General features: G+C 53.6%; 2 protein-coding genes across 3 annotated transcripts; one reads left to right on the top strand and one right to left on the bottom strand.

Moving 5' to 3' along the window:
* The first annotated feature begins 244 nt into the window (after window positions 1–244).
* Window positions 245–5,829, top strand: LOC148672115 (ras-related protein ORAB-1-like). Its single transcript, XM_088627524.1, has 6 exons — window positions 245–1,130; window positions 1,970–2,042; window positions 2,514–2,613; window positions 3,069–3,271; window positions 3,993–4,124; window positions 4,542–5,829. The coding sequence occupies exons 1-6, from the start codon at window positions 1,117–1,119 to the stop codon at window positions 4,761–4,763; spliced, it is 744 nt and encodes a 247-aa protein (XP_088483650.1). The 5' UTR covers window positions 245–1,116; the 3' UTR covers window positions 4,764–5,829.
* LOC148672114 (uncharacterized) lies at window positions 5,769–18,428 on the bottom strand. Of its 2 annotated transcripts, XM_088627453.1 has the most exons (9): window positions 17,035–18,428; window positions 14,383–15,479; window positions 13,776–13,904; window positions 12,641–12,791; window positions 12,266–12,424; window positions 10,441–10,655; window positions 9,153–9,387; window positions 7,891–8,023; window positions 5,769–7,151 (listed from the first exon to the last, which is right to left on the bottom strand). In XM_088627453.1, exons 2-9 carry the CDS (start codon window positions 15,473–15,475, stop codon window positions 7,041–7,043), a joined length of 2,226 nt encoding a protein of 741 aa, XP_088483579.1. In that variant the 5' UTR covers window positions 15,476–15,479; window positions 17,035–18,428; the 3' UTR covers window positions 5,769–7,040. The 2 variants fall into 2 exon arrangements, with proteins under 2 accessions (XP_088483579.1, XP_088483580.1); XM_088627454.1 differs by lacking the exon at window positions 7,891–8,023.
* Window positions 18,429–18,522: the final 94 nt, after the last annotated feature.

The following is an 18,522-nucleotide window of genomic DNA, read 5'->3' as shown; positions in this document are numbered from 1 at the left end:
AAAAGCGCTATATAAGTGTAAGCAATTATTAATTATAAAGCAGTTTACAGCTAATGGGGATCCCCTCCACCACCAGTGTGCAGCCCCACCTGGATGATGCGACAGCAGCTAGAGTGCACCAGTACACTGGCCACACACCAGCTCTCAGTGGGGAGGAGAGCAGAGTGATGGGGATTATTAGGAGGCCATGATTCGTAAGGGCCAGGGTAACACCCCTACTCTTGTCGAGAAACGCCCTGGGATTTTTTAATGACCACGGAGAGTCAGGACCTTGGTTTCACATCTCTGAAGGGCGGCGCCTTTTTTCACTATACTGGGGCAACAGGACCCACACAGGCCACAGGGTGAGCTCCCCCTAATGGTCCCACTCACACCTCTCCCAGAAGCAACCTTAGTTTTTCCCAGGAGGTCTCCCATCCAGGTACCGACCAGGCTCACACACCTGCTGAGCTTCAGTAGGCTGCCAGCTGTGATTTGCAGCGCAGGGTGATACAGTTGCTGGCATAACTGGCCATGAGCACTAACAGAAGAAAGCCAGAAGACTCTGCAATTCCCCAGAACAGGGAGAAGGGCTGTGGTGCTGGTTGAAAACTGCTGAAATGAAATTGCAGTTCAAGCAGTTTTTTAGGAAAAAAAAGCCTTCCGCACTTTTAAGAAGTATCAAATCATTCTTGGACACTTTCCTACTGCTCCAAGATACAAATGTGGACATCGACTGCAGCCTAACAGGTCACAGCTCTACCCAGACCTACAGTACAGTGCCTTATCCACGCCCCCGGGCAGACAAAAGCCTACTTTCCCCATCTCTGCCTTCAGTAGCAGCTGATTGCTGCAGGGGAAGAGCCCAGCCCAGCCCAGGCCCGCCAGCCCCACTGCATCAGGCCCTGCTGTAACCCAGCCCGATACACAATCCTCGCTCACGCCAGCCCCGAGCTCTGGCTGCCTGAACCAGGCGGCTGTCGCTGGGTAACTCAATCCGCACCTTTAATAAATGATGGCTCTGTTGGAGCCCACTCTTCCGCGGGGGAGGGCGCGGAGGAGCAGGAAGGCCAGGAAGAGGCAGACGCTCGCCGGTGACTCCCTGCGCCCCGCCACCCGGCTCCCAGAACTCCGGCCATGAATCCCGAGTAGTAAGTACCAGCCGGGGGGGGGGGAAGAGGGCGGAGTCGGTCGCTCCCGGGACACCAGGGTGGAAGTGAGGACAGAGGGAGATGGTCTCGCCATCTTGAAGGAATGCGTTCCGGGACCTGGGTTCGAGCTCACTCTAACAGGGCGGCTGCAGAAAGCGACAGACCGTGCACGACGGCGGGTTCCCTTGCCTCCGAGCAGCAGGAACACCCAGCCGGTGAAGCCTGAAGCACAGGGAGCGGTGATCATCCGAGAGCGATCGATACCGCTCCAGGGAAGTGGGGGGGGGCTGGAGTCACGGACAGCGTCTCCCAGAGAGCGCCTCTCAGGTCACGTTCCACTGCATTTCGCACACAAGGGCTGAACAGACCCTGGTAACAGAACAAGGTCCTGTGAGCTCATGAACTTAACCTGCCCCATCAGGGCAAACTGGCAGCGGTGAGGAGCTGCAGTCCAGAGCTTCAGACACCTACCTGGAAGGCTGTGGGTTCAGATCCTGGCTGGATCTGTACACTGCTGTTGTACCCCTGAGCAAGGCACCTTGCACAGACTGTTCCAGGACAAAAGCCCAGCTGTATACAAAGGCACCAACAAAAGCACTGGCCACAACCAATGCCACGTTTTCCTACTTGCGTGGAATTCCTTCCCATCAGGTATTTTGGTGAAGTAAATCAGGATTTCTGCATGAGATGTGGAGTTTTGCAGCTATGCACTAAAATACTGCATCACCCTGCAACTGTGTATATTGTCAATATCTGCAGTGCTCTTGTCTGCAATGCCAGGGCTATGCCGAGCCTCTGTCTGCAGGCCTCGGTGCTAACACACCACCTGTCTTCCCCAGTGACTACCTGTTCAAGCTTCTGCTGATCGGAGACTCTGGTGTGGGCAAGTCCTGCCTGCTGCTCCGCTTTGCTGTAAGTCTTTATTTCAAAGCATGGGAAAGGTTAGAAATGAAAGGAGGCCTTTGAGCCCCTCAGGCTTGATGCTTGTAGCTAAATGATAAAAGGACCTCGTTCAGCCTTTTCTTGAGAGAAGCCGGTGTACCAGCTATGACAACAGCTTGCTACAGGCTCCCACAACCCTTTGTGTACAGAAGTGCCTCCTGTTCTCTGTGACATCAGTCATCGAGAGGGGAGTAAGAACTTCCCCCAGGAGTGAAATGTCCCACTTGCTGAACTTTGCTCGACCTCTCTCTACATCCCCCCCGAACACTGGGCAATAGCTGTGCAACAGTAAACAAATGATGCTGCACTGAATAAGACATTCCAGGCATCACTGGTTTAAAAGCTCCTGCTCCAGAGAGCAACAATAGTTTGCTGTCGTGATACTGCCCAGTAGGACAGGACAGCTTTTAACCCTGACTTTCCTCTTTGCTCCTCTTCCAGGATGACACCTACACCGAGAGCTACATCAGCACCATCGGGGTGGACTTTAAAATCAGGACCATCGAGCTGGAGGGGAAAACTGTCAAGCTTCAGATAGTAAGTGTGCCTTGGCTTCCAAACGCACATCATCATCCTCCACATCGTCTTGGACAGAAAAGACACGGAGGTGTTTCACATGACGTGCCCCAGCCTGCAACACCACTGTCCACAAAAACACACACCTCCTGGCTTGCGTTCTGTGCTTTTTGGGGGATATCCGCTCACCGTACATGGAGGTGGTGTTTATACAGGAGCACACTCTCCTGTAAGAGTGCGGAGTGGGAAGTGACACGGTCCTGTCTCCAGAGGTGCTCACTGTAAGACAGCAGGATGCCATAAGGCGTGCAGGACAAGGACTGAGGAGAGGCAGCGTTCTAGTGTCCCCAGGGCAGCGGTTGGCAATGCTGTAGGCTGCCACACACAGTGCAGCACACTTCCCCTCCACCCACACTCGTCCTCCTTTACAGCTCTTTCTGGCTTTCCTCAGCTGCGCCCCCTGACGATTCTTCTCGGGAGGGGGGGGGGGGGCAAAAACACCGGAGAATCTCGGACTCCTTACCGATCGCGCAAGCCGGTCCCGTGCCGGGAGACCCTCTCACTTGCCGTTGTGCCTCTGCTTCCAGTGGGACACCGCAGGCCAGGAGAGGTTCCGCACCATCACCTCCAGCTACTACCGGGGCGCCCACGGGATCATCGTGGTGTACGACGTCACCGACCAGGCACGGCGCCCTCGCCGGTTCGCCTCGGGAATCGTTTCGGGGAGCAGAAAAGGCCTCCTGCACAGGGCCAGAGGGAGGGAGGGGGTGAAGGCAGGCCTTCTGAAGAAAGTAGGAGAGCAAAAGAGGGGGAGTTCAGGGCCGGCCTTCTTTTACAGTCTATGTCTTTATATGATGTTTGGGGCGAGACCCCCTGGACCTTGGTGGAGGAGGATGGAGGGGACATCATGCATGCCAGCACCTATATCACCCTGCAGCTCCCAGCTGAAAGCCCACTGGGGCTCAGCAGGTGTGAGTCTGGTCAGTACCTGGATAGGAGCCTCCTGGGAATCCTGGCCTAATTTCCCATTGGCCCTTCAAATCATGGCCTCCTAATAACCCCCCTCTCTGAACTGGCTCCATCACTCTGCTCTCCTCCCCACTGAGAGCTGATGGGTGAGGAGCAGACTGGCGCATCATCCAGGTGGGGCTGCACACTGGGGGTGGTGGAGGGGATCCCCATTGCCTGTAAAGTGCTTTGAGTGAAGGCTATAGAAGTGTAAGGAATTATTATTTTGTCCCCAATATCACACCCCCTTCCGGCCACCCCTTCTATCAGATGCCAGCATGGCGGATCTCTGAAGGGCAGCGTCTCCCTGCCCCAGTGTCTAGTGGGCAGGAAGTGTCCGGTGGTCAGGTACTGCCCGGTCCAGCTGAGCACCTGGTTGCTGCTCTCGTTTTGCAGGAGTCTTTCAGTAACGTGAAGCAGTGGCTGGACGAGATCGACCGCTACGCCAGCGAGGGCGTGTCCAAGGTGCTGGTGGGAAATAAGTGCGACCTGGGAGCCAGGAAGGTGGTGGACTTCACCACCGGACAGGTACGCGGTAACGCGCTGCGCACCAGCTCCTGGCACGGAGAGCTGCACACACCTCCTCCACTTACACCCCCCTTTTACTGAACTCAAAACACTGCCCCTGCTGAAGTTTGCAAACAGCCGCTATCTAAATGCTGGTTAAAATGATTGCTGCTACCCTGTTCCCGTCTCCAAGAACTGTCATTGTCATTGTCATTTGTCATGTGAGGAAAACGCACAAGTAAGCATTTCATTGTACTCAGGCACATATGCAATAAACCTGAACTTAAACTGAAACCTGCCAGCTCTTCAAGGGCAAACCAAACAAACCAGACAGCTGGAAAAAATTCCTTTAGAAAATTCCATTCACGCCCCTCAAGAGGCAGAGGTCTGGCGATGCGCTTGTGACCAGATGAGGCCACACTCTCGTCTCGTTCCCAGGAGTTCGCCCAGTCCCTCCGCATCCATTTCCTGGAGACGAGCGCCAAAGACGCCACCAACGTGGAGCAGGCCTTTGTCACCATGGCGATGGAGACCAAGAAGCGGATGGATATGGACGGGATGCAAAGCGAGGCGGAGAAGGCGGGCTCCCTGCTTGACAGTGCCCCCCTGTGGCCAGGAGGGGACCAGCAAGGAGGAGAGGAGAGCAGCTCCTGCTGTTAACAGCTGTTTACCGTAAGGCCTCACTACACAAGGCGAGGTATTGCTTAAGAGCAGACACTTCCAGTTTCACTGACCAGCCTTGGTCTTTATCCACGGGCCTTTCGATACCATGTGTGGCAATGTGCTTGAATTTATTCTCAATTCCTCAAATTCATTCCCCTTTCAGACACTTTCATGGAGAGGGAAAGTACTGCACCCCTCTTAAAAATGTCCAGCTATCAAGGTCATGATGCTGTTTTACACACAAAAGTATCTGCCCCTGTCTGTCGGACAGTGCTCATTGGTTGGGACTACGTTTAAAAGTCATGTTCAATAGGATAGATAAGAAAGCCCAATAACTATAATAAAATGCCTGCAATTTGTTTGCATTTAAAATTCCAATTCCATTCTAAATCTCCATGCTCAAGACTCTGCATGGCTTGGCACCTCAGTACCTGTGTGAGCTACTATCGCCCTACTCCCACCTCGCAACCTTCGCTCTTCTAACTCTGGTCTCCTATCTGTCCCCCAAGCCCGTCTACACTCTATGGGTGACAGGGCCTTCTCCTGTAATGCCCCAGAGCTTTGAACTCTCTCCCCAAGGATATCAGAGAGTCACCTTCTCTAAACTCTAAAGTCCAGACTTAAAACCTTCTTCTTCAGAAGGGCCTTTACTGAACTGGTTCTGTTCTTTACCCCTCTGCTCCTGCTGTATTCAGTACGGTACCCCTATCTACTGATTCCTCTCATTGTGGATTTTCCTTGTGTACTGCAGGTTATGTGTGTTCTGTAAAGAGCTTTGAGAAACCACCTTTAAAGGCATTCTATAAAATAACAAGTAATAGGTTTATTCCATGCTGAAAACAGAAGAAAGAAAACATGTTTCGGCCGTGGAGCCTTCTTCAGGTGTGAGAAAGACAGGGCAGTAAGCAAAGGTAATGTAGCAGGAGAACAAGAGCTGGGAGAGAGGAGGGGCGGGAGGTGAAGAGAGGTGTGGAATGAAACCTACAAAGGAACTTGCCCATCTGAACGACATAAAATAACGTTTATTATTATTGATAAAGTGTCCCTGAAAAAAAACACCAAAGGCTTTTGTGTCTTTTTTGTGAAACATATAACTATACTGGGCCGTACAGTCCCAGTCCTGAAGGGCCCCAGCATCTGCAGGTTTGCTCCTAACCACCTGATTTAGATGATCAGTGTTAGTTTAACGGGAGCTGGATTCTGATCCTCAAGGACTGGAGTTGTGCATTTGTGAAATAACCAAGTGCTGCTGAACTTTCAGCTCTTCCAATTCGCTGCAGAATGTTACTCCAGTCAGCACCTTCTTATACGGAGCTCTTCTAATACTGACCTGTTGACCAGTTACAGACGTGGCTGGATCAAAAGTCTATCATGGGTAAGACTGGAAGACCCGCAAGACGTAGCAATCAGAGAAGGTGCCACAAAAAAAATCGTTTTGTACTTTAAATGACTGGCTGCAAAATTACAATAACATAAACCTTTCATCCTTTTTGAGAGCTTACATGAGCGCTTACGAAATAAATATCAGCCTCTGTGAATGTATCTTTCAGTCTCTACACTAAAGAAAAATGGGGGCAGTCTCAGTCCGGCTCTGAAGGACCTCTGTCCAGCAGGTTTTACACAGCAGCTCAAGAGCCCAAACAAGCTGTTGAAATGCTCCAATTAAATTAATAATCAGGTGGATTGGGTCACTAAGGGTCACACCCTGACACAGGCCCTTCAGGACCTCTCAGTGGGCTGTCCCACAGAATACAAATCAGACTCCTGACAACAGAAACCTCTTCTCTCACAGGAGCCTCTGATCACTCGTGCAGTTCGACACTGAACTCTTTTACTCTATTCTGAACAAACCTGAGATAACAGCAAAACAGGAACAAAGGGACAAACTCACAGCTTTTACACCCCTGCAGGGTCTTAACTGTAGCCTGGTCTCACTTTGACTGGCAAGCAATTCCTGAGCCGCAGTGGAGGCTGCGAACAGCAAATGAAACAGAACATCATTCCTTAAAACACAACAGAAGATGCACATCTAACATAGGGAGCAGCACACAGAACAGCTGAACTCGATGGCTTATTGTTCTACTGGTTTTCGTGCTGAACTCAAAAGCAGACCCTGCACAGGGGTGGGCCTGATGCCGAACAAAACCCACCAGCCAAGCCAGAACACGCAGGCTCCTGGCTTCGAGCTTCACCAGGTTAAAGAAAAAAAAAATTAGAGTCCCTCAGGCAGCAGTGGAACGATCTCATGGATTTTCTCCCAGTTTTCCTGCTGCCTCAGTGGCGGAAATTGTCCACAATCTGCTTGGAGTTCCAGAGCCCTGCGCTGCTGGCCAGGAACTGCTGCCTGATCGCCGCCTTCACCTCCTGGTACGTCGTGGCTCTCACCTGAAACAGCACCACACCTGGTGAGGGGCAGCGCTCCCCAGATACAGCACTAAAGCATTTTCCAGCTGCTGAACACCAACAACGGCCTTCCAGGGTGAAAAGACACTTGCATATTGAAAACATTCAAAGCAATTGGAACTGTAGCACTGATGAGCACCGTGGGACAGACACAGTCCAGTATCCCCTCAGATCCTCCGCACTCATGCTAGAAATGCCAGTCTGCTTGCAGGAGCAATATGTGTGTCTGTATCAGCGCCAGTGCCTGTGTAAGCATATGTGTGAGTGTCTGGACCAACGCATGCACGTCTCTCTGTACCAGTGTACATCAATCTCTACACAGCTTGTGCTGTGTATGTGTGTGATAGTCTATACCAGTGTGTGCTGTGTATCTGGACTAGTGTGTGTGTGTCTGTGTGTAGTAGTGTGTATGTGTGTGATAGTCTATACCAGTGTGTGCTGTGTACCTGGACTAGTGTGTGTGTGTCTGTGTGTGATAGTCTATACCAGTGTGTGCTGTGTATCTGGACTAGTGTGTGTGTGTATGTGTGTGATTGTCTAAACCAGTGTGTGCTGTGTACCTGGACTAGTGTGTGTGTGTGTGTGTGTGTGTGTGTGTGTGTGTGTGTGTGTGTGTGTGTGTGTGTGTGTGTGTGTGTGTGTGATTGTCTGTACCAGTGTGTGAGTGGCTGTGCTCTTGCTGCGGTGTGCTTCCTTGAGCACGCGGGGACCGGACTCGCACCTTTGCCTGCAGGTAGGTGGGCAGCTCCAGCAGCTCCTGGGCGCCCCGCAGCCTGGCGATCTCCCGGAAGGCGCTGAGGAAGGCGGCCTTGCACAGCCGGCTGCTCTGCGCAGGTCCGCTCGAGAAGGGGGAGCTGCCAAACCAAGCCCAGCGACAGGATCAGTGTCCACAGCACCCCGTGCCTCGTCTTACTCCCTCTCCTCCCCCTTACCAAAGAGCAGAGCTGGGAGCACTGGCTCTCTCGTGCTAGCAAGGCTGGCCGCCAGGACAGCGCGCGAAAGCAGACTGCTCCTGACCCAGCCTGTGACTCGCGAGGAGAGCAGTGCCCGTTCCCTGCCTCCACTAAAGTGCTACAAAGATGCAGGATTCACCGAGGATGTGACCCCTGGGAGGGGACGCATGGGGACAGTGAAATCCTTAACGGTCCTGTTGATCACTGCTCTAGAGGCTCCCGCAGTGTAGCAGTGTGTGTTTGTGCGACTGTCTGTACCAGTGTGTGCTGCGTATCCGGACTACTGTGCGCGCATCTGTCTGTAGCAGTGTTTATTTGTGCAATTGTCTGTTCCAGATAATTGTATGCTGGTGTGTGCCGTGTATGTGGACTAGTGTGTCCGTCAGCAGCAGTGTGTATTTGTGCTGGTGTGTGCTGTGTATGTGGACTAGTGTGTCCGTCTGTAGCAGTGTGTATTTGTGCTGGTGTGTGCTGTGTATGTGGACTAGTGTGTCCGTCAGCAGCAGTGTGTATTTGTGCTGGTGTGTGCTGTGTATGTGGACTAGTGTGTCCGCCAGCAGCAGTGTGTATTTGTGCTGGTGTGTGCTGTGTATGTGGACTAGTGTGTCTGTCAGCAGCAGTGTGTATTTGTGCTGGTGTGTGCTGTGTATGTGGACTAGTGTGTCCGCCAGCAGCAGTGTGTATTTGTGCTGGTGTGTGCTGTGTATGTGGACTAGTGTGTCCGTCTGTAGCAGTGTGTATTTGTGCTGGTGTGTGCTGTGTATGCGGACTAGTGTGTCCGTCAGCAGCAGTGTGTATTTGTGTGCCAGTGTACCAGCGCTATCCACACAGCCACGAGGATGATCTTTCAAGATCCTCAGATGAGCGAACTAATGGGCGAATTAGCTTCATGTGGGCCGAGTGGCCTCCTCTCAGCCGTGACCTGTATTGCGCTATTGTGCGTCACTATTGCGTGGTGACTGACAGCACGGCTCTGGCAGGGCAGTGGGTCACTACGCCGGGGCCGAGAGGGACCGGACAGCTGACTTACTCCGCAGTGGCCCGGCCCGTGGCGCTGTCCACCACCTCCAAGCTGGCGTCCCCCCGGCACCAGTTGAGGCTGAGGTGCCTGCAGTCGGGGCGGCTCGCTGGCGGCCCGACGTTGGCGCCGTTGTAGAAGTAGATGTTCTGCTTCTCGAAGGGCCGGGGCAGCCGGCGGGCCCAGTCCTCGCCCAGGCGCCGGTTGATCACGTCCGCCACCCTCTCGATGCTGTGGTTCAGGTCCCCTGGGTGCAGGGGGTTCAAATCGGGAGAAGCAGGTCAGGATCGACGATCACGCTGCAACGACAGGCCCCTCCTGCACTCTCCCAGCTGTCTGTCTGCGCGCTCCCCCCCAGACCGTGATCCGACTCCTGCTGGCTAGCAGACTGGCTAGCCCCAGGTTTTCAGGGTTTTCCTGGCTGCTGGCTCCGGTATTAAAAGGCAGGCCCGGGACCCTGGCATTCCACTGGGCCGTGCTTTGAGCAAAGCGCCACAAGGGCAAAATCAACTGACCCATGATCCTCTTTTATGGGCCCGTGTTCTCATTAACACAGCGCACGCTGTTCCAGTGCCAGCAGCTGGTTCGAACAAACTGGAGCCGGATAAGCTGCTGTGCAACAGGCAGTTATTTTTCTACAAAAGACAAAAGCGTGCCTCTCTTCTTTCTCACAGGAGATCAGAACAACTACCGCCCTGACATTTGAACTGATATTCTGAGCGTCACAGGCAGCCAATCGCTCCGTTGACGTGCTCGTCATGGCTTTCTTGGGAGACAGGCCATGCTGACAGGGGGCGCCCAAGGCTCGTGGACCATGCTGGTCCCGGCTCTACAAGAGGAACGGACCGCAGTCCCACAAGACAGCATCTACAACCTGGTGCAAAGCAGGCTTCACAGATGCATGCATCTGTCTGCAGCAGTAGCCACACACTGCTCCCCCTGTGGCATTCACAGAAGACCCTCACAGAAGATCAACCCTGTGGATGACAGACGTCTGTGTTCCTGCTACAGAAAATACTTTTTTCCTGACAACTGTGAACTAGATGCAGTTGGAAATGATAAAGTTCTTCCTAATTTTCTGTATAGGTAGGGCTTTACCAGCTGGACGTTTATTAATCTAGAAATTGCAGCCAGCCAGTGGAGCAGCAGGTTACTGACCCCAGCAGCTGCTAACTAGCAGTTTCACCATTTTGCTTTCATGGTAATAACAGCGTATGATAAGTACAGTGTAAAGTACACTTTAGGGTTAAAACGTTCAGCGTGCAGACGAGTCAGCGTTCTCAGGCCGCCGCGGTCTTACCCAGCACCACGCTGACGATGTACAGGGGGCTGATGAAGTGGCTCAGCAGCGCCCCCTGCACGCCCAGCAGGGTCCAGCGGCTCAGCTTGTCGCTGGAGGCCATGCAGCAGATGCGGGCGGCCCATACGCTGGGCTGCAGGCAGGAGGCCGGGATGAGGGAGCCCTTGCTGTGGCACTGCAGCTTCATGGAGGCGTAGCTGGCTGGGGTGGGCTTCCTGCCCAGAAAGACAGGAGCAATGGCCAGGGGCTCGGCGGGCACAAGACACCCTACATCCAAGCACGAGCGCACTTCCAACTGGCAGTGCGGCACACTGAGAGTTAAACACTACCCGTCTGAGAAAGATACAACTACACATCCCCCTTGTCATGATTCATGTGTGTCACAGCCCTGGGACTGAGAAGTGTCTCCCGTCACTGGGGTGATGATGCAGGAATCTGGTAAGGGCCGGGACTGGATCTGGAGCTGGCTGTACAGCCATAAAGCTCAATTAAAACTTACTTGACTCATTTAACTGATGAATGAGGCTTACCAAGGGCTGTGAAAAGGTCTGGAAGTGATATATTGACTGCGCTATTGAAATATGCAAATAACAAAATAACGTTTCCACAAAATCAGTGGCAACTTGAAAAAAAACAGTGCCAACTTAACATTAAAGGGGAACTGCAGTCCCAGTTTCACAGACTGGATTTTAAATCCCAGTCACAAAATAAATGAATTGTCTGTATAGAAAAATTGGACAACTTTAAAATTAAGCACACAACTGAGAACTTTGTGAAAGTACTGTGTGGCTGCCATGTTGTCACAACCCCCTGGTCTCACAACGGCGAGAGTGAGGGTTCCCAGGCACTGTGACTTGAAGCGGCCCTTCCTGCTCACTAGTCACTGTCATGACTCATGTGATGTGATGTACCAGTGAGTAAGTAACGATCGAGCAGAGTTAACAAGTAGAGTTTGTCAGTAAAACCGCCTCGATGTTGAGAACAATATTTCTATGGTATTGAAAGAGGTGTGTAGAACCCTGCTTGTTTACAGTGTCACAGGCTCGCTTCACCTCATCTGACGTTTAGTTGCTTCGTTCTGAATAGCAGAGCTCGGTGGTGCCCATACTTGGAAGTTTCGTCTGTTTTGTGATGTTAATTGGAGGTTTTACATGTTACTGTGTACATTGTGGTTTGAAATGCACTCATCAATGAAGAGTCCTTCTAGCCCTGTAATGTAAGCGACGCCCCGCCAGTCTGAGGCTCACTCCAGGCCTGCACACGCTGAGCGCTGTGTCTCCTGTACGAGCTCAGACCTCAGCGCTCTCCGTGCGCGGCGCCCTGTACCCCCCACCCCCACCCTCACAGGACCAGGGGCTTGTGAGAAGGGCCCAGAACCCGAGCTGTGAAAAAGTGACTTATTGGGGCTGGGGGGGTTCCCCGTTCCCTGTGAAGTACTCACGGAGCTGGGGAGTCTCAAGCAGATCCCTAAGCCTGGGAAGGAGCCATGAGCCACAGGTGTCCTGTACAGGGGAATGATATCCCCGGATATTTTAAGAAGGACAACACGTCTATTTCTACTTCCTGCGGCAAACATGGAGCTGCCCCTCAGTCTGAGGAAACGAGCACATGGAGCGCACCCTCCAGACAAACATCCTGCGCTCCACTAAGGAGAAGCAGCAGCCACACGAAGCACTCGAGCATGTCTGCTCACAGCCTGAGGCAGACAGCTCTCTTCCCCTCGTGCAGCCTGGCGAGACCTGATCCAGACTGCAAGCCGGCACAGCGATGGCCCCTGACGGGGGGGACCCCCAGTGAGGTCAGACCAGCGGGGCCGCCCACCCACCTCACGAAGTACTGCGCCGCCCCCTTGGGCGTCACGTTGGTGTACAGGTGCAGGTAGATGCCGGGCTTCAGTTCCAGCAGGGGGCAGTGCTGAGAGGGCTGGAAGATGGACTGCTCCCGCTTGTCGCTATAGAACAGCTGAAGCTGCTTATACAGGAACCTAATGGAAGAGGATCGTGGACACACAACAGTCAGGTGGGGGAAGTCCAGGCCTCATTAAAACTGGAATCCTGCAGTTTAAAAGTACTTTTCAATAAGCGACTGCTTACAGCTTAAGACAGATCAGTGGAATTAAGACTGAACGAACACGCCCACCCCTGCAACAGGCCAGAGGGCTAAAGCACGGGCCTGTTAGCGCTCCAGACGAGAGGCGTACCGAATGAGTGCCCGGCGAGCGATGACGATGGCGTGGCAGTCATGGATGGTGCGCCCGTTATAGGAGAGCCAGCCGGGGCAGGAGTACTCCCCAGTGCCCATCGCCACCACTTGGTATCGCTCACAGGCCTGTCCGGCTGAGTCAACAACCTCTGGGCATGGGAGGAAAAACAGTAAGAGCAATAAGGGACCCAGCACTCACACACTCGCAGGGTGCAGGGGCTCAGTCTAACCTCACAGGGTGCAGGCTCAGTGGTGTGGGGTGTAGGGGGTCAGTGTTGTGCCGTGCAGGGGGTCAGTCCTGTGGGGTGCAGTGCAGGTGGTCAGTCCTGTGGGGTGCAGGGGGTCAGTGGTGTGGGGTGCAGTGCAGGTGGTCAGTCCTGTGAGGTGCAGGGGGTCAGTCCTGTGAGGTGGGGTGCAGGGGGTCAGTGGTGTGAGGTGCAGGGGGTCAGTCCTGTGAGGTGCAGGTGGTCAGTCCTGTGAGGTGCAGGGGGTCAGTGGTGTGGGGTGCAGGTGGTCAGTCCTGTGAGGTGCAGGGGTTCAGTCCTGTGAGGTGGGGTGCAGGGGGTCAGTGGTGTGAGGTGCAGGGGGTCAGTCCTGTGAGGTGCAGGTGGTCAGTCCTGTGAGGTGCAGGGGGTCAGTGGTGTGGGGTGCAGGGGGTCAGTCCCGTGGGGTGCAGGGGGTCAGTGGTGTGGGGTGCAGGGGGTCAGTCCCGTGGGGTGCAGGGGGTCAGTCCTGTGGGGTGCAGGGGGTCAGTCCTGTGGGGTGCAGGGGGTCAGTCCCGTGGGGTGCAGGGGGTCAGTCCTGTGGGGTGCAGGGGGTCAGTCCTGTGGGGTGCAGGGGGTCAGTGGTGTGAGGTGCAGGGGGTCAGTGGTGTGAGGTGCAGGGGGTCAGTGGTGTGGGGTGCAGGGGGTCAGTCCTGTGGGGTGCAGGGGGTCAGTCCTGTGAGGTGCAGGTGGTCAGTCCTGTGGGGTGCAGGGGGTCAGTCCTGTGAGGTGCAGGTGGTCAGTCCTGTGGGGTGCAGTGCAGGGGGTCAGTCCTGTGGGGTGCAGGGGGTCAGTGGTGTGGGAGAGTGCACCAGGCCGAGCACAGCTACGCCCCGCTGTGTGGAGGGGGCGCGGGGGGCACTCACTCACCCCTCTCCAGCACGAAGGCGGCCAGGCAGCTCTTGCAGCTGTGCAGCGCTGGGCACTCCTGGAGCAGCTGGTCGAAGAGGTGGCTGCACACGGAGGCAGTGCGGCGCAGGTGGCAGATGGGCTCGTTCTCTGCAGAGGGGGCACACAGGGAATCAGCACACGCAGGGCAGTCAGGGCACGTCTCCTGTGTCCTGTCCTCCAACCACAGCTCACGAACCGGGGAACTGCACACCGGCTGGCACAGGATTTATTTACAAATCACAGATGAGACAAGAGTCACATAGAGTGAAAGACTGGAATACAGTTGTCCCCTCTCATTAATACGTATTGTATTTACATACAGCTGTACGCAAAAGTTTGGGCACCACTGGCCAAATTACATGTTTTGTCGATTTTCGAAGTGAAAAGAAGTTAACACGACCTCTGCAGCACACAAACGTAAAGTTGACATATTTCTGCAAATTGTTATGCACAGTTGCTATTTATTTGCTGAATTTAAAAGATTGAAAAAAATACAACAGTACACGTGGCTGAGAGACCGTGCCCTCGAGCTGCGGGAGGGAGAACACTCAGGCTCGCGTTCACTGGCTCACAAGCTGATAATCACCATAACTATCGAGGCCTCTTCGCCCGGCTCCTTCCTCACCCCCCAGCTCCACACCTGGGCAACCTGCCCCCTCTGCAGCACCAGGCTGGGTCTCAGAAGCAGGCAGAGGTTCTGGACCAGGCTGGGTCTCGGAAGGTGGCAGAGGTTCTGGATGAGTCTGGGTCACAGAATCAGGTAAAGGTTCTGGATCAGGCTGGGTCTCAGAAGCAGGCTGAGTTTCTGGATCAGACTGGGTCACAGAAGCAGGTAAAGGTTCTGGACCAGGCTGGGTCTCAGAAGGAGGCAGAGGTTCTGGTTCAGGTAAAGGTTCTGGACTAGACTGGGTCCCAGAAGGTGGCAGAGGTTCTGGATCAGACTGGGTCACAGAATCAGGTAAAGGTTCTGGACTAGGCTGGATCTCAGAAGGAGGCAGAGGTTCTGGATCAGACTGGGTCACAGAATCAGGTAAAGGTTCTGGACTAGGCTGGGTATCAGAAGGTGGCAGAGGTTCTGGAGGAGTCTGGGTCACAGAATCAGGTAAAGGTTCTGGACCAGGCTGGGTCTCAGAAGGAGGCAGAGGTTCTGGATCAGACTGGGTCACAGAATCAGGTAAAGGTTCTGGACTAGGCTGGGTATCAGAAGGTGGCAGAGGTTCTGGAGGAGTCTGGGTCACAGAATCAGGTAAAGGTTCTGGACTAGGCTGGGTATCAGAAGGTGGCAGAGGTTCTGGATCAGACTGGGTCACAGAATCAGGTAAAGGTTCTGGACCACACTGGGTCCCTGAAGGTGGCAGAAGTTCTGGTCCAGGTGGGGTCTCTGATGCAGGCAGGGGTTCCGGGCCAGGCTGGGTCTCAGACGCAGACAGTGGTTCCGGGCCAGGCTGGGTCTCAGACGCAGACAGTGGTTCCGGGCCAGGCTGGGTCTTAGTGCCGCTGGGACCCCAGTCCTCCATCTCCAAGGACTCATCCTCTGACATCACCATCTCCACGATCACGTCGGGGCCTGAGGCCGCCCCAGCTGACGCTCCGAGGGAGAGGGCTGTGGTGCAGGCCAGGCGCCTGGGGCCGCCCCCCTGGGGCTCCCCGTCGGGGCGCACCTCTTCCTCACCGTCCATTCCCCTGGGGAGAGCAGAGAGAGCATCTCAGCGGCTGCAGACCAGCCCCGCTCCCAGCCCGCCCCGCCACAGGCCCTCCTGCCCCGCCACAGGCCCTCCTGCCCCGCCCCAGCGCCCAGCCCCACACCCGCTTGAGGACTGGGGTCTCCTGCCCCGCTCCCGGGGAGCCCCAAGCCACTCGCTCTCGCAGGTCCCCCGAAACCACCCGGGGGACCTCCAAAGATCAGGGTCACGTGCTTAAGCAACTGGCCAGTGAGGAAAGTCAAGCTGCAGGGAGGTCCTAGAGGATCTCTAAATCACTCCACCGAACACAGCACCTGTTTCTGGTCACGGAAAACAACACTGCAGCCTTTCAGAAACTGCTGATGTAACGCTGCGCACCTGTACTGCGCACCTGTGGCTCTCCGGGACCAGGGTTGGAGACCAGCCCCTCGCTTCTGGACCAAACCAGAATTCTCACGGGTGTAGCACAAGTATTCACACTGGCTGAAAACGAAGTTCGACAGCTTTTGCAAACTAACATCCTCTTGTCGCGAGACCTGAGATGCGAGACCGAGCTGAGACAGGATACTACAGTAAAAAGGACACAGAACACACCCCAGATTCAGAACTGAACCCCAGTCCTGCTCTCGGGACCCCATCTTTGTCCTGTGAGTGTGACATCCTATCACAGTGATGATGTGTAAAGGGCAGAAGAGCACTTATATTTTAGACCTAACAATTCACCTGTCTCACTGATGGCAGTGGACTTGTAACAGATCTTCAGAAACGACTTATTTCATGGGGACCTGCTGCTGGACTGGTGCTGCCCAGGGCCGTTCAAGTTTCAGAAATGTGCAGAATATTACAGTCGCGCACAGATACCACACTGCAAGTACCCTGCGATTAACGGAAGACACACTCAGTGGCTTAAGGTGTTTAAAGAAAATCTGTTAAAAGCTACTATTTAAATGCAATGTTTAGTAAATATAATAAAGACTGACGTTTCATTAATGACGACCAAGTATTGTGAGTTTTGCACACATCTATGTCAGTGTATTCCACATACAAGGTACTCTGTGCAGAATGGAAAAACAGTCTAAGATCGCCCACTTTACTAAACCTGTTGAACTGGCTAGTCTATGATCCAGTTAGTATTTTTAGGACCGTATGATGAAGTCGTAATGTCAAGAACGTTTAGACTGGTTTGCAACTGAGTTCAACGTTTTCTGGATCGGACACAATTCTCAGTAGCTGGGGTATACGCAAAGACCGACGCCATTAAATATTGCTTCAGTTGTGGGGTTTATTAAGTAGTGCTCGCTGTCTGCAATGCTTTCCAAATCTCAGCTCACATTTTTAAAGCACCAAGTCGCGTTTAGCGTTTTTATGACGACGTGCTTCAAAACACAAGACGCCATTCGTACACCGCGCAGCGGAAACAGACCCGCAGTCACTCTGCGGGTGTGCGACACCCACGCCACGACGTAAACCTGTCTCACGCACTTATTCTCCCTGGGGACGGTCGTGCCCTGAGCTGTTTTCCTTATTTTGGCAGAAAGTTTAATAAGGCTGCTTACCTCGCGCGCCCGCTTGCAGCCGGAACTTCGACACGTCGGCTCTCGCGCTGTACCAGGCAATGGAGTCGCCCGCGCGCCCAGACCCTGCGAGCAGAGCGCGTGGTGCTGCGCGAGGAGGAACTCGCAGGCCTAGTCTGGATCCTGGAAACTAAAATGTCGTTTTTTTTTTCCTGCTGTTTTGATTAGTCCGGAAAATCCCCCTAAGCTGAAGTGAGCGTTCTGTTCATCTGTGACAGCAGTGAGCTCTATTTTCAAAAGCAGCCCTACCCTGCCGGTTGTAGAGCATCGAGATTTTTTTAAAAACGTAACCGCTTACTTGTGCGGTACGTGTCACCTACGGGCAGTTTTCTAAATGGAGGATTTTCAACAGCAAAATATGAGGCGAGATTGCAGGACAAAATTGTTAACGGGATGCTACTCTTGGGGAGATTTCAAAGAGAACCCAAATGCATTTTGTGAACAGCTGTTTTCAGGACAAAAAAAAACAAGCTAAAAATCGAAACCTAGTGCCACCGGGAATCTCGAAACTTTATTACAGCCCCTTGTGGCAGCAGGCGGCCAGAGATTCCGGTTTAAAAAGTCTCCGGCCTTCCACGGATCTTAGCAAAAGGCGAATATAGTTGCCCGAGTCCTTTGTTTTGTTATTGTATTCACAAACATTTCAACAGACAAGTTGGTAAAAACTTTTGAAATAAATGAAAATCCGCATAAAACGCATCGATAGGTTTTAAGAAGTATTGTGTAAAATCTGAAATAGTGAAAATATCAAAGTATTTCAGCTTTCTCTGTCTGGCTGTTGGGTTTCTTCCCAGTCTCTGCACCACTGGGCTCTGTTCACCTCTGTCCCCTGTGACCCCTGACCCTGTGTGCCAGCGAGGCCCTGTGGTCCGTCTTGTGCAAGAGCTGGACAGCTGCTGAGCATGACATTGCACTGCTCCTCATCCTGCAGATCGATTATGAGAAAGATAGAGATGCATAGATCCATCCAGGCGTTTTCTAACCGAGTTCTAACCGGGTCAGGGAGGAGCTGGAGTCTGTCCTGACAAGCAACGGGCGCAAGGCAGGGTCCACCCTGGACAGGACACCAGTCCATCACAGGACACACAAAGACACACAGACACACACACTCACACCAGGGCCAATTTTCCCTGAAGCCAATTAACCCGCCAGCTTCTCTTTGGACTGATGGGGAAACCCATGTGAACACGGGGAGAACATGCAAACTCCACACAGACAGACTTGAACCCAGGGCCCCAGCGCTGCAGGGCAGCGGTTTTAACCACGGTGCCACTGTGGCCCCTCCGACAAATGGATGAAATTGAATATACCTGATGACTACTGTTACCTGGCCTTCTGAAGACTGAGATCACAGGAAACAATACCTGCAACTGGGTAATCGGAGAGCGACACGCTCCTTCACCTCAGCCCCTGGCCCTGGAGAGGCCTTAATGAGAAATACAGGCTATCACTTCACCGGCCTTTGATTTA

The sequence above is a fragment of the Lepisosteus platostomus genome, chromosome 4 (genome assembly GCF_059453375.1).
Source record: "Lepisosteus platostomus isolate fLepPlt1 chromosome 4, fLepPlt1.hap1, whole genome shotgun sequence".
In the NCBI taxonomy this organism is placed as follows: Eukaryota; Metazoa; Chordata; class Actinopteri; order Semionotiformes; family Lepisosteidae; genus Lepisosteus; species Lepisosteus platostomus.
This window is presented reverse-complemented; position numbering and strand designations above follow the sequence as displayed.